The sequence below is a fragment of the Rhinoderma darwinii genome, chromosome 4 (genome assembly GCF_050947455.1).
Source record: "Rhinoderma darwinii isolate aRhiDar2 chromosome 4, aRhiDar2.hap1, whole genome shotgun sequence".
Classification (NCBI taxonomy): Eukaryota; Metazoa; Chordata; class Amphibia; order Anura; family Rhinodermatidae; genus Rhinoderma; species Rhinoderma darwinii.
Genome location: NC_134690.1, coordinates 191,676,389 through 191,692,867, shown reverse-complemented (window position 1 = coordinate 191,692,867; position 16,479 = coordinate 191,676,389). Strand labels below are relative to the sequence as shown.

Genomic DNA, 16,479 nt, shown 5'->3' with positions numbered 1-16,479 from the left:
TAGTACTAGGTTGTTTCTCAATTTTAATCCATATAAGATTGATATTTAGCAAAGGTAAATGTATTTTCAAATTAGCTCATTGAACATGAGTGCCAGGGTGTTGGAAAAATCTGTAAAATATTGGGTTAACCTTTTCCATTTTTCTGTTTCTAGGCAAAAAGTTTTAGGTTATGTTCCAATAACTATGCAAAAAGTACTTTTCCACTTTGCTAAAGTAAATGTAACAAGGCAAAATATTAAAGGGGAATTGCACTTTGTTGGGGAAGAGGCAGACTGACCATTTGGCAGTAGGACAGTGCCTTAGGGCTTATGGCCAGAAGAAACCCACAACTACTTAGTCAGTTAAACCATTAAAGTACTCCTTAAAGTTTAAGTGCAGGGCCTGCAAAAATAAAAAAGAAATGCGAGTGATAAGTGTTCCTCAAATTAATTTTACTAACCTAAATCAAATGTGTCATGGCTATAGTGGTTGGTAAGGGGTCCATGACCTTTAGTGTTTAGAGGCCCAGATCACTCCCAGTCTGACCATGGTTGGTGAAATTTTCATATTATTTTTTTTTAACAGGTCAACAGCACCACATATTCCCAGCCAGTTTCTCACGCGGGTACTTTCGCGGCCTTAAGCTGATTAACTTCTGCGATCTGACGAGCGCAGGCACATTCAGCTTAGAATGGCCATTGACATTTCCTATTATTAATATTGGCTTATATACATCATTTAGAGCCTTTACCTAATATTCACAATGACAGTCTTGTACATATTAGATATCAATATGATAGGTCATAGGACCCTTCTATAAAAATGCATTTTTACGTTTCTTTTGTTTTAGGTTTCTTTCATACTGATTTTAGATGACATCTATTCATTTAACCTTGAATACACAATTCAGTCTCAGTGTTCAAGGTTCTTTACACTTATGTTCGGAGCTTGTTTGAGCCTTGGCCATGTCATACAGTTTTGCTGGTTTGATACATGCATTTTATTCTCCTTTATTTTGTATACTCGTTTATGTATTTTACAACTCAAGCCAAGTTGTCACGGAAAGTGTATGCCATTATCCAGCAGCATTTTGGATGGTGTCCATTCGTTGGCATGAATATTTAACAATTCTCTGCTACCAAAGTCAAAGACAAAATAAAGACAGGAGCAATTCAGGCTTTTGTTACGGTCTTGTACATATAATTCATAGTGGAAACAGCTCATTAAGAAAGACGTTGCTACCTGTTGTTCTTGTTTAGAGTTACAGTTACACAGAATGTAACGTCCCTCCTGTATAAATTATTATATAGAGCTATAGAAAGCAAACAATGTTTATATACAACACCATACCTAGAAAGTATAATAATATAACAAACCTCTATTTACACATATAAATTAAAATAATAATTTCATAATCAGAATAATAGTGTACCGCAGGCAAAAGCCTTTAAACCCCATTTACATAGTTTCGGTAGTTAAGCTGCTCGCAAGAGGTGAACAACTATATAATTATACTTTATTTCAATTTACCACATTTTATTATGTAATACCAGGGGGCAATGAAATTTTAACATGTTCCATTTGAAGCTTACAAAATGAATTTTGCAAGGTGAAAATTGAGTCTTTCACTTACTTGACAGGAGAGGGGTTAATTGAGACACAGCACTTAACATAAACTTTGCCTTTCTGGAATTAGTGTAATAAAGAACTATTTATTTGTGCACAGTGTTAATGCTGTAGCGAAGCTCCCTTAACATGCAGCACAAGCAGAAACATATGGTGTGTATCCCCTGAGCCTCTTTAGTAATACTGGAAAAAGCGTGTCGGAATTTTCCTGGGATTCTTAGGACTCAAATCACCTATACTTCGTACCTTAGGGAATCACAGCTACCAAATTGAGATCAGCCGTGACAGTTCTTAGGGATTGGAAATGTCTGTCTTGTCAATTCTCTAGAAAATTCTGTAGCAAAGCACATTTAATATGCATACTTACCGGTTCACCTGGAACTCCTATAGGACCTGGGGCTCCATTCTTTCCCTTTTAAAATGAAGAAATATATTATAATCAAAGTGTATTATCCTACAGAAAACACATTCAATTGTTTCTAATGCAATTGCTTTACTGACCAGAATGACATGACGCAGCGTGTTACAGTGCAATAAAAATGACGAGTAAATCAGACTTACCTTAAAATCGAAGTAACAAAGGCTTTTAAGTAGAATAAACAGTGATAGATTGGAAAAGACAGTTTTGTAGTGTTCACGAACAAGTACTTCTTCCCTGGATACTATGGAACAATGTTTGATTTACATAATTGTTGGTGTGGGTGTAGAAGCCGGGTAATATGCTTCATTTCATGAACAGATTTACAAAATGTCCAAATAGTCATCAAACAACGGCATGAATGTTATCCACCAAGCAATACAAATCTGGTTTGGAGCACTCAGTTTTGTCGAAATCAACGATCGACTGCTGAATTGTTCGTGCTACTCCACAATTCATATATAGACATCGCAGACATCTTTTCAAACATTATATCATTTTTCACTGCTACAAATACTTTGTACAATACTTGTTGGTTTTTTTTATAATTTTTTTTTCAACAGATATTTCATAGATTACAGTAAAGACAAAGGCTAAAGGAATCATAAATTAAAACTGTTGTCGGGTATCTATGGTAATAGGACAACAATATAGCTACAACAAGTAACTGAAAGCATGAGTTGGTAAAAATTACACAAATTTAGTTCTAGCATCTATAAGGTTTGTAATACCTGGTCTTATGAATTTAGCACAATTACTTGATGGTGTTTGAATTAGATGTTTTTTAATGTCTGAAAATGTTTTTCTCTTTAGATAAAATAAACATGTAAATACCCAAATCTAAATGTAAAAAAAATCCAGTCTGATGTTTCCTAACACCCCCCAGTCCAACGTGTGTTTTTTACTGGTCCAGGAGTTTCAAACGTACTCTTCTATAAACCACAATATTGGAGATATGGATCAGGACTACAACTAAATGTGGTCTTTGTTCTAAACCTCGCTCTATCACTACAATTTTTGAGAGCCACAATCACTGACGTGTTCTGCTCTTCCTGCCTTTCTGGGCCTTGACATGAACACCCAAGGAATCAAGCCCCTAGAGGCACTTTATGAGAAATCTTGTCCCCCTCCGGGTGCAACTTGTCAAAGGATATGAGCTGTTTTCAACCATGTTTTACTGCTTCAAAGCATCTAAAAAAATGAGGCAATTTTGTAAATAGCATTTGCTAAAAAACTCTATTATAACTTCTATGCGGAGCCATATGTTTCCATGGTGCAAACTACAAATAAACCTTGTGTTGTCTGATCTCCTTGTATTGTGTTAAAGTTTATTTCTAGTCTGTTATCATGGAGACACATTGGACAGCCTAGAAGGGAGGCTACCAGACCAAATGTGAATGACAGACCCAGATCCTTCCTATAAGGGCCTTCCACTAATATCATGGACACTGACTCTACAATATAAAAAAAACATTGTATGGAGGCTGTATACACAAAACTGCAGGATTTTTTTTTAAATCCAAACCCTTTGCACAGTTGAACCTACACAGACAATCTACCTGATACTCAGATTTTTACTGGATGGACTGACTATCTGTAATGATGGGGGTAGGGAAACAGACAAGTGAGCCCTAATCTACCCGCCACTCAGTCCCTGCCTACTTGCAACGACCCGCCCTAGGCGACGGGGTACAACTGGGCGACGGTCCCTACGCTCAGTAAGTGCACGACAGACAAACAGACAAGGGTACACAAAGCTAAGGGAAATGGGGCCGTTGCCCACGGCAACACAGTGAGCAACAAGAGTGGTGAACGAGCCGAGTCAAACCAGGAGTGTATGAGGTACCAAACGCTGAGCAGGAGAGTAGTGAACAAGCCGAGTCAAACCAGGAGTGTACGAGGTACCAAACGCAGAGCAGGAGAGTAGTCAGTAAGCCAGGGTCAGAATGAAGCAGGGTCAAATAGTTCAGAAGATGCAGCAGGGCCAGGAAACCACACGAGAAGAATCACAAGCAAGGAGGAACAGGAAAGGCAGGTATAAATAGACAGAGGGCGGGAGCTAGCTCCGTCTGGCCAGGCTGTGATAGGCTCTCCCACTCCTAAGCCTGCCATCCTGAGTGGTGGAAGATGGAGTCAGTCTCACAGACATAGAAGCAGGTGCAGACTGATTACCTATGGGTGTATACACAGAAGCTGTGCCTGGCAGATCCTTTACACTATCATACACAACAGCATACGATGGGAAACAAGCCTCAATGCTTACTAATAAATTGTCTAACAAAGTGTGGGGGAAGAGCGTTTCCTTTAAATAATACAATACAGCATCTTAGTCCACATAAATACTTTGTATTATATTATTATGACACATTGTGTCATAATAATTCTTTTGGATTATCCTCATTTGTGTGACTAATTGTGATGGTGCATCAATAAAAGTTTAATAAATCTGAAAAAAACCTAGAAGGGAGGCTACCAGACCAAATGTGAATGACGGACCCAGATCCTTCCTAAAGGGGCCTTAAACTAATATCATGGACACTGACCCTACAATACAAAAATGCATTGTATGAAGGAAAAAAAACCCATATCTGTTTCGGACATGCTTGCTCATTTTTTGTTCAATGTGGACTTTAATTAAAAACATTGGGATTTTTTGAGACTTCACATTCCCTCCAAATTTTTATAGAAAAAGGTGGAGAACTGCTATTTATGATGCAAAGGGTTGAACTAGCCCTGTGTCAAAGAGCCAACACTGACATAAAAGTCTCCAATCTAATGGCATAACAGTTAAGACCACCAAATATTAACTCAATAGTGGTGTTGAAAATATTGGGTCATATATAGCAACACAGACTCAGGTGAATATATAATAATATATACCATGGTCCTGATAAATGATCAACTACAATTCTGTAATCCATTATCTGAAACAATACAAGCACATATAAAGTGTTGTCATTGCTGCAAGATGCCATGTAAAGACTATTGTTTTTAATTTTACTTTTCTTCCTTCAGGTAAAGAAAATGACAAAATCGAATGTAATTTCATCTACAAAAATTTGATAAGTACAGACACTGAAATCGTCATCAAAAGCCAAGACTTGTTTCTTTTTGCTTTGACTTCGTAAACTGCATATTTATCACAAATTTTTTTTGTAAGGGTTGAACAAAAAGACTACATAATGATTAAACGCACAGTACATATGCTTTCAAGTAGCAATTGTTGAAACACCAAATAATCAAAATAGATTGTTAGATGACCCACAATTGACTCTTCAAAGCTTGTCAGCAGCAGAGAACCTAAGAATCTCTTCTAGAAAATCTTCAAAAGAAGCTTTTACTGCAAACTCTTGTCACCCAGTCAACAGGATAAACACCAGTCAAAGCCAAATGAATGGGGGAAAAACAATACATAAAGAAATACATAGAGTATATATATATATATATATATATATATATATATATATATATATATACATATGTTTGTTTATTTATATCACTATTGCTACAGATATTGTTCATATTAATAAAAATAGTGAGAAATTTCCTATGTAGGAAATGCTGCTGTGGCATAATTTCCCCAGCGCTTAGCATGTGTGAAAGTGAGTAAAATGCGTTTATGTGACTCCATTTTGAAAGTATGGTTATGTGACTCCATCTTGTATGGCGTATCCATCTTGTCTTAAAGAATCCATTTTGTGGATTATCTGTTCTATTAAGTTGTCTGAATTATATGTTTTTATATTTTAGCTAATGTTATGATTCCTTGTTATGGAGAATATAGCTAAATATTTACCAGTTCTTTCGAGTCTGCCACCCCATACCGTCTGGTATTTTTGTTATGGGGAATAGACTGGAGATATGGCAGGTGGGGGGTCATTATGACCAATCAGTCCGTGACGTTGCATGTTACGGGAAATTGTAGTCTTACATGTTAAAAGCCTTTCATGCTTGTGATTGGCTCAGCATGAACAACTCCCCATTGTATGTAATTGGCTGGAAACTACAGCCGGCTCCATTCACTTGAAGGTGCTAAGCTGCAATTCCCTGCACAGCGGTGGCTCGGCAGTGAAGAGGCCGCAACACTGGATCAGCATTGCGGCCACTTCATGCACAGATTCGATGGGGGTCCCTGAGGTCTGATCCCACCGATTATGAAGTGATGTCATATCCTAGTGATATATCCAAATAATTTAAAGATGGAAATAGCCCTTTAAGTCTACTGGGTTATTTTAATAACCTATTTTTCAATGCCCTGCCAGCATGGTCTGGTTCTTTATAGCTGATAAAGAAATGCCAGTTTGGGAACCACTCTTTGCAGAGGCACTATGCTTTTAATCATAGAGGGTGAACAGAAGAACCCACCTCTATGAAATCAATATATGCCCGGATCAGACAAATTCTTTAACTCCTTAATGACCAGGCCTAAAATTGAATTAAAGGCCTGCTGCATTTTTTCCTATCTGTCTTTCAGCAGCCATGACTTTTTTATTTTTTTCATTGACGTGGCTATATGACGCCTTTTCTTCTTATGCTGGAGAAATTAAAAAATGTTCTGCCCGGTTTGGGGGTAGAAAAAATGTATTATGTTGTTTTTGCGGCATGAATATAGTAAAAAGCGATTCCTAGCACTGTTTAGTTTATTTTTTATTCTGTTCACGTTTTACGCTAAATAACCCGTTACTAGTACTAGATACCTAATATCTGTCATTTTTTTTGTTTTTATTTAATATATAGGCAATAAAATGTATTGTATTTTATGCTAAATAATGACTTGTTTTGGACTTTCTCATAATTTACTTTTTTTTTCCATTTTTTTTTTATCCAATAAAGGAATAACTTTATTTACAACTTTACTTTGTACTTATAATGTATTAGCATACTCCTGTATGCTAAAACATTATACTGTGTCACTAGGACACAGGCTGCTGTTAGGACAGCACATAGTGTGCCCTAACAGCAGACTTACAGTCCTTTCTAGGTCCCCAGGGCTGACCTGCAGGGGGTTCCCCCAGTCAGAGGGCTTCTGGTGACGCGATCAAAGAGGGGAGTCCCCTTTGATCATGCTGTGGTAACAGGCCACAGCGATCAAAGGGTTAAAACTGCTCTAATTTCAGGAGATGTTAGTTACAGCTCCTGCTTAGAGGATGAGCGCTCACTGGAGCGCTCAGAAGCCTCTTCTGCAGCGACGCGAAAAGATGTTGCTGTAGACTGGGGACCTGCATCGCTTGAAATCAAAAGATAGCGGGCAGTCGCTAAGGGGATATATAATAGAATTAAAAGTCTATTCTATTTTTTTTTTAAATATATAAAACCAAGAAACAACATTTTACACTTAGCAATGTAGTTGGACTAAAGGCAGTTTAAAAAAAAAAAAAAAAAAGACCATGATGATATATGGCAAATGTAACAAGAGGACCTTACAAAGTGGCTCCACTGCTGTCATGGTAGCCTTCCTTAGTGTCTAAAAATGTTACTGTAACTTACGTTTAAACCTTCACAGCTCATATAAAGATGCTTAGCCTTGAATATTTCATCTTCACCATTATTGTATCTCATTATAAGACATCATTGCACATACATTAAAATAATGAAATATTTCATAAAATATAGAATTAACTTAGAAACAGAAAATAATGAAACATTTCTGGAAACACTTGAAGCTTCAAGGATAAGGTGTCAACATTTTTTTTGAACAAGTAATTGTTCAATGAAGATGTTTACATGTAAATGTGTCAAATGATGCTGACAATAAAAATGGTAGCACATAAATGTGACTAGAATGGTTGTTGAATAAGAATGCCGTAGAAAAATGTATACATTTTTCAAATTAAGACCAAGAATAAGAATGGACAATGATGTGAAGAAACTATTGAGACCTATTCAATGTTTAGGAAATCCTCAGAATTGGACAAATTATTAAAAAAAAAATATTAATTTCAGATCAGTAAATGAACACTTACTATGTAAATAACTAGTCACTGAAATATTAAAACAATAAATCCAGAAGTCAATACCAAATATCCCATTAACTGAACAAACACACAGAATGAATTGTATCAGGCAATTATCATATTGAAAATGAATTACAAATGTGTAGTATAGGACATTCAGATACTGACTGATGGCAGCATTCTGGAGGATATTTAATTTTAGAACATTGAAGTAAGACTCTTGAATACTAACCTGGGCTAATAAAACAACTACAATAATTACATATTTTTTGGCCTCTCTTGGGTGTTCAGAAGTAGAAATATTCCAAGCAGTTTTCTTAGAATTCAATTAAATAGATTTAAGGTCATACATTTTACAACGTAAAATAACTCCGCATATATTTTGACAACATATATTTTGCGCAATATAGTTTGGTGAATTTCGACAGAGTAATTGCAATTGATATGGGTTTCAGCATTGTTCACTATTGAATTGTAAAAGCAGCCAAATCTACTCACTGGTATTCCAGCAATTCCTGGTGGACCAATTTGTCCTCGATCTCCCTAGGACACAAATAATATACACAATCCTGTTTAGCAATCCAGAGCATGCTTTATTTATGAAACAAGAGAGACAAATGATATATTTATGGCTCAAAGAACAGCAGTTTGTCTTATACATTTTGTCAATGCTTAGTCAAGAATATAATTCATTAGCTAATCCAGTTGACACTTCTAATCTCTCCAGTCTGAATCCTCTATTATGTCTTTGTTCTACAGATATGTAAACATTATTGAATGAGGATAAGTGAACCCCAGGGGAAGGAATGCAGTTGTGAATCAATTCAACATGCCAAAAGGTACTCTTGCAGTGTATGCGCTCCATTAAAATATAGACTAGTACAGTAGCAAATAGGCTCTGCATAGTGCAAGTTAAATTATAATGTGTTGAATAACCAGGCATCAAGTCTCTACCTTTCAGGAGCCCTCAGGTCATAATATGTAGCTTTGGGGAAGGCTTCAGGGAAACAAATATATGTCCAATTGTATTTCCAATACTTTTTTCAGTTTATAATTATTAATACTGTATATAAATGAGTGTTTTTGTATATAAATATATGTATGTGTATATTTATAGACTGTTCAGCTATAACATTAAAACCACCTGTCTTATACAGATATAAGCTGCCAAAACAGCTCGGACTCCACAAGACTTTTGAAGGTGTCCTGTAGTATCTGGCACCAAGACGTTAGCAGCAGATCCTTCAAGTCATGTAAGAGGTGGGACCTCCATAGAGTGGACTGGTTTTTCCAACATGTCTCACAAATGCTCGATTGCATTGAGATCTTGGGAATTTGGAGTCCAAGTCAACACCATGAACTCTTTATCACATTTATCAAACCGTTATTGAACAGATTTTGCAGTGTTGCTGGGTACTTTATTCTGTTTAAAGAGGCCACTGCCATCAGGGAATACCTTTGCCAGGGGTGTGTTTGGTCTGCAACAATGTTTAGGTAGATGGTACATGTCAAAGTAACTTCCACATGAATGCCAGGAGTCCAGGCTTCCCAGCAGAGCATTGTCCAGAGTATTACACTGCCTCTGTCGGCTTGCCTTCTTTCCATAGTACATTCTGGTGCCAGATCATCCCATGCACACACACCTTGGACGTCCACATGATGTAAAAGAAAATTTGGTTCATTAGACCAGGCCACCTTCTTTCATTGCGCCATGGTCCTGTTTTGATGCTCATGTACCCACTGTAAGCACTTTTGGTAGTGGACAGGGGTCAGCATGGACACTTTGACTAGTGTGTGGCTACATAGCCCCAAACACTTTGAGCTGCGATGCACTGTGTGTCCTGACACCTTTCTATCAAATTCAGCATTTACGTTTTCACTAATTTGTGCTACGTTAACTCTATTGTGGGATTGAACCAGACGGGCTAGCCTTCACTCTACACATGCATAAATGAGCCTAGGGTACCTACGACCCTGCAACTGGTTCACCAGTACTTTTTCCCCTGACTACTTCTGGTAGGTACTAATCACTGGATACCTGGAACACAGCACAATACCTGCTATTTTGGAGATGCTCTAACCCAGTCGTTTTTTCATCACAATTTGGCCCTTGCCAAAGTCACTCAGATCCTTATCCTTGCAAGTTTTTCCAGCATCCAGCACATCAACTTCAAGAGGTGACTGTTAGGGTATGTTCACATGCTTAACCAAAAACGTCTGGAAAAAGGAGCTGTTTTCAAGGGAAAACAGCTCTTGATTTTCAGCCGTTTTTTAAGCAAACTCGCGATTTTTGCTGCATTTTTTACGGCCATTTTTGGAGCTGTTTTTCTATAGAGTCAATGAACAATGGCTCCAAAAACGGCTCAAGAAGTGACATGCACTTCTTTTTTGCGCTAGTTTTTTTACGTAGCTGTTTTTCAAAACGGCTGCGTAAAAAAACGCCCCATCGGAACAGAACGCCGTTTTTCTGCTTCTGATTTTTGTCAGTTTTTCGGGCCGAAAAACAGCCGAAAATAAGCCGTGTGAATATACCCTGAGGCTATGTTCACACACAAAACCAAAAATGTCTGAAAATACGGAGATGTTTTCAAGGGAAAACAGCTCCTGATTTTCAGGTGTTTATTTTAGCAACTCACGTTTTTCACGGTGCTTTTTACGGCCGTTTTTCTATAGAGTCAATGAAAAACGGCTCCAAAAACGTCCCAAGAAGTGCCATGCACTTCTTTTTCGCGGGCGTCTTTTAACGTGCCGATTTTTCAGCCGTTTTTTGGGACGTTTACGGCCTGAAAAACGGCTGAAAACACTACATGTGCACATGTACTAATACCACTGTCTGCTGGAGCTGATGGGTCGGGGTCCGACTCCCGTGACACCCACCAATCAGCTGTTTTGAAGGGGGTGCAGCCACTTGTACGAGCGCTACTTCCCCTTCATTCCGGTCACGTTTTTACAAACTGAATCGCCAAGACGGACATGTCAGCGATTCACAGTGTGAGCAAGTAAGGGAAATTAAGGGGAAGCAGCGCTTGTACGAGCGCTGCACCCCTTTCAAAACAGCTGATTGGCGGGGTTCCCGAGCGTCAGACCCCCACCCATCAGCTATAGATGGCCTATCATGAGGATAGGCCATCAATGTTTAGGGACTGGACAACCCCTTTTACACCTACCATGTGGAAGGCTTAGATACAGGGCCACAGCAGACAGTAATCTTATACTGTATAAGATTACTGTCTGCTGGACCCTGTATCTAAGCCTACCTTAGGCTTAGATACAGGGTCCAACAAACTGTATCACACATGCACTTGGGCCCTGTATCTAAGCCTACCATATGTGTTAGGCTGTGTTAGGCTGTGTTCACATCAGCGTTGTCCTTCCGTTCAGGGGTTCCGTCTGAGGTTTTTGTCGGGTAACCCCTCAACGGAACGGCAAACTAAAATCTCTGCTTCCTTTTCCCTCACCATTGATCTCTATGGTGATGGAAACGTTGCTAAAGGTTTCCGTTTTTCACCGTTGTGACAGGGTTCCGTTGTTCTTGACGCAACCAATAGCACAGTTGACTGTGCTATTGATTCCTGTCTATGCGTCCGCATTTCTCCATGGTACTAATTACCTTTCCTATAGTGCTCCCGTAGCTTTTTCTATTGACCAACGGCAATAGAGTTTTGACAAAGGCCGGATTGTGGCCGAAACGTTAACATATTTTCTCTATTTCATTGCCTGATCCGAAAATTTAATATTTTTTTTGCATATTGACAAGAGGAGTACTTGAGTTTATCTTGTTAATATTGATGGGGTGGGAGCCCTACCTATAGCACCCAGACCATTTGCAGAGTGTCACAGATTTGATCTACGGAGGGGCTCATTAGACAGCTTCATAAATTTTAAAAGCAGTTAGCATTTTTGTACGTTTATTACAAACTACAATATGGCTGCATCAGAGACTATACAAGTGGGCACAGCAACTACCAGCATTTCTCTGAAGCAATAAAGGAATGTGTTTTACTAGAAAAACTGCAAGAAACATGTGAGACAATAATGCTGTAGAAGAAGGAGAATTATTCTCATACCTTCTCCCCTGGGAGACCTTCAAGCCCTGGCAGTCCCATCGGTCCAGGCTCGCCCTAGAAAAAAATAAGACCTTTACAGTGTAACCTGCATTACATTATACCAAACAAACAGAGATAATTTTACATTTACAAGATATCTAATAAATCTGCCACTTTTGTGTCACTGTATATAATTTAGCATTCGTAGTTCACCCTTTGTCGTTATTGTTAGAGATGCCTGAATGACGGTTTTAATTATCCTCCTACATGTTTATTTCACAATAAAGTCTTAAGAAAGGTTATCTGAAGCAAAATATAATTGCTGTAAAAGTCTTATTTTCTGAAACGGCATTTGAAGATCCCAAATTTATGGGCCCAAGCAACAACACCTATGAATAATTTTCACATTGGTTTAATAAAAGGTACAAAACGTATAAAGGATTCACTTTTCTTCTGGACAAATAGGTATAATAAAACACTGTAATAATGCAGCGTTAAAATACTACATTACCCAAAGCGTAGGATAAGAGGGCATCAAAGTTGCTTGAATTATAATGTGAACACATGCACCTCCAGACAGGGAATATAGAAAAGGCTATGAAGCGTGAATTTTTATCTCTAGCTAAGCAAAGCAATCGTTAAGGACTAATTTTTCCTATTTATTTTCTCATGGAAATAGAATAAAGTTAAATCAAGTCTACAAGACTCCTGCTTGTAAGTAAAATGGGAAGAATTTTTAGTCAATATAAACATACAATTAAGATAATTTTAGAACACAATAAAGTAGGTGTGTATTCTGTTTAACTCCTAATTTATTTCAGAAAGCTGAGAAATGTAGAGCAATGGATATAAATAAAATAAAGGCTGTTAGACCTGATTCTAGGTGCACATCTTGTAAAATGGTTGATTATACTGGTCTTGTAAAATATCTGAATAACCAGAGATGCTAGTATATTATATGCATTGCACTTTGAATAGATATTGGCCTCCATATGCCGAAACCAGAATTTTCCCACAGATAAATTCATAAGGACTGTTTACATTTAGTATACATTGATGCAAGTACAGATTTTACATTAAAGAGGCTCTGTCACCAGATTTTGCAACCCCTATCTGCTATTGCAGCAGATAGGCGCTGCAATGTAGATTACAGTAACGTTTTTATTTTTAAAAAACAAGCATTTTTGGCCAAGTTATGACCATTTTCGTATTTATGCAAATGAGGCTTGCAAAAGTACAACTGGGCGTGTTGAAAAGTAAAAGTACAACTGGGCGTGTATTATGTGCGTACATCGGGGCGTTTTTACAACTTTTACTAGCTGGGCTTTCTGACGAGAAGTATCAGCCACTTCTCTTCAGAACGCCCAGCTTCTGGCAGTGCAGATCTGTGACGTCACTCACAGGTCCTGCATCGTGTCGGCACCAGAGGCTACAGTTGATTCTGCAGCAGCATCAGCGTTTGCAGGTAAGTAGCTACATCGACTTACCTGCAAACGCCGATGTTGCTGCAAAATCATCTGGTGCCGATGTGTCCTCGCTCGTCTGACACGATGCAGGACCTGTGAGTGACGTCACAGCGTGATCTCTCGAGAACACGCTGTGTGTCTGCACTGCCAGAAGCTGGGCGTTGTGAAGAGAAGTGGATGATACTTCTATACACAACGCCCAGCTTGTAAAAGTAGTAAACACGCCCCGATGTACGCACATAATACACGCCCACTTGGACTTTTACTTTTCAACACGCCCAGTTGTACTTTTGCAAGCCTCATTTGCATAAATACGAAAATGGTCATAACTTGGCCAAAAATGCTCGTTTTTAAAAAATAAAAACGTTACTGTAATCTACATTGCAGCGCCTATCTGCTGCAATAGCAGATAGGGGTTGCAAAATCTGGTGACAGAGCCTCTTTAAAGGCTATTTTGGAATTAGAAAAAGGGTCTGCTTTTGTTTTCCAGATACTACGTCACTCTTGTCCATGGTTGATGCCAGGTATTGCATCTCATTCCCATTCACTTGAATACAGCAATACTAAAAAAAACAGGCCAAGGTCAAGAGTGGCACAGTTTCTAAAAAAATATTTTTCGAATACTGAACAATCTCTTTAAGCTAAGAGGCCCATGGCTATGGGCAGCCCTGCGGGAAAGGGCACTTGGTAGTGAGGGTTAGGCTGGATTCAGACGAGATCATTACGTCCGTAATTGACGGACGTATTTTGGCCGCAAGTCCCGGACCGAACACAGTGCAGGGAGCCGGGCTCCTAGCATCATAGTTATGTACGACGCTAGGAGTCCCTGCCTCGCTGCCGGACAACTGTCCCGTACTGTAATCATGTTTTCAGTACGGGACAGTTGTCCGGCAGCGAGGTAGGGACTCCTAGCATCGTACATAACTATGATGCTAGGAGCCCGGCTCCGTGCACTGTGTTCGGTCCGGGACTTGCGGCCGAAATACGTCTGTCAATTACGGACGTAATGACCTAGTGTGAATAAAACCTTAGGGTTGGATTATAGCTCATATATTAAGAGTGTAGTGTCTCCTTTAAATGGTGTTGGACTCAGACATGTGTATTATAAGTTTGGGCATCAAGGGAGAGTTGGCTTTGTATCTGTTACATTTAGGGTATATTTACATGTGGCAGATTTGTTGCAGAAATTTCTGCAACTGTCCCGTTCATTTGAATGGGGCTTGCATAAACCTATGCACGTGCTGCAGATACAATACCGTTAAAATGTATGGGACAGATTTTTAGTCGCAGAAACTTCTGCAACGTGTGAACCTACCCTTACACTGGCTAATTAGAATCTTTCCGAAGAGCAAGCTGTACCTACAGAATTTGGTGTAACTAACCAAGGGTAAGTTCATATGTGGCAAATTTGTTGCAGAACTGTAATATGTATTTTAGACACTTTTTGTATCTGCCTCAACATTTTTTATAGTGTCTAGAATAAGAGGTGTGGCTATGAGAACTCGTAATGTACACCAAATGTACCGAAGACAGGCAAAACATTTTTGGCTCAAAATACTGGTGTAAATGTGTGCCAACTATGAGGTCGATTAAGGAAGAGAAAAGCGCTTACATTCTCCATGTCTGAGCAGAATATATTGGGGCAGATTTACTAATACGGACTTAAATTTAGAGTCACATTTATTCCAGTAACTGATGCTGGATGATAAATTTGGTACACCTTTATGCACTTCTGTCCGTAATTTTGTTTCTCTCGAATTTGTACGAAATCCAACAGGAATAATCTTCGTGTGCCTCTCTATGAAATAGTCAGCATACAGAATTACAGTAGGGGGCTCTGCACCTCCATAGAAAACTGAGCCGTACATACAGTGGTGTGAATTAGGCCTAAATCATTATTGACGTTCCATTATACTATCAGACACAGAAACGATATCTGAAAGGTCTTCATAAACAGAGAAGCTCAGGTAGTACATTAGGCTATGAGGAGTGGATGTTGTAGCCAATGGGTTGAGATATGAAGCCAACTCAATAATAATTGACAATGAAAAACAGTGTGATCTCGACTTTTGAGAACCAGTAAATCTTAAAGGGAAGGTGTCATGATTTTTTTTCTTTATTATATTACTTTAAATAAAATATAAACAAAAATTGTATTTATTAGTGTTGTCACTTTCTAATCTTTACTGTGTTCAAACGTTTACTTCTCTATGGGGGCTGCCATTTTTTTTTCATCTCTGTATGTGTCGATTAACGACACATACAGAGATGGAATACGGCACATAAAACACCATAGAGAATGCGAACGGGAGCTGTTCCATTCTCAGAAGCGTATGCCGTCTGTGTGGGAATGGCGCATGCGCCGCTCCCACATAGACCAAAACGAAGCTCGTTCACAGAGCGAAATCCGGCACCATTATCATGAGGTTGCTTTGCCACAGTGACCATGCTGCAATTTTGGGAACTGCTCCCTCTACATGGAAAAGTTATAAATTAGAATCTAATTTATAATATTTTCTGACTTGTGAAAAAATTTAAAAAATGAAAACAATGTGTAATCACTCAAATACTAATTGTTTAACTGAAAAAAATAATAATTTCTAGCGACACATTCCCTTTAAAGGCTATGTACACATTTGAACGGAATTTTTTTCAATGAAATCAATGTGTTATGAAGCAGTTGTTAAGCAATTTTCGAACTGACTTTGATTAAAAATTTCTTTTACTTTTTACAATACAGTTTCTATGTATACATCATACATAAAAGCTGTATCGTTCTCTCTCAGTCGATTCCGTCAGTTCAGCTAAACTGACAGCTCGGTTGAGAGCGGGTCCTGTGTTGTCTCTGACACACAGGATCCAGCTAAAATCAATCATATCAAAGTTGTGAAGTTATATGTGATCGATATTATGTAGATTGTTAGGGATCTGCCAGGTACTACGTCTAGGTATACTCCTGGGATTAATCAATCCACACCTGAGGCCAGAC

The 16,479-nt window shown here is 38.5% G+C and overlaps 1 protein-coding gene and 1 pseudogene across 1 annotated transcript in view; both read right to left on the bottom strand.

Moving 5' to 3' along the window:
- The window catches only part of COL19A1 (collagen type XIX alpha 1 chain), a 153,816-nt gene that overhangs the window by 83,081 nt on the left and 54,256 nt on the right, over positions 1 to 16,479 (bottom strand). The window contains exons 7-9 of the mRNA XM_075863686.1: positions 12,046 to 12,099; positions 8,477 to 8,521; positions 1,974 to 2,018 (exon numbers count right to left, since the gene is read on the bottom strand). Of these exons, the coding sequence (XP_075719801.1) occupies positions 1,974 to 2,018; positions 8,477 to 8,521; positions 12,046 to 12,099 (144 nt within the window). The remainder of the gene's footprint in view (positions 1 to 1,973; positions 2,019 to 8,476; positions 8,522 to 12,045; positions 12,100 to 16,479) is intronic.
- On the bottom strand, positions 565 to 683 carry LOC142646603 (5S ribosomal RNA; annotated as a pseudogene).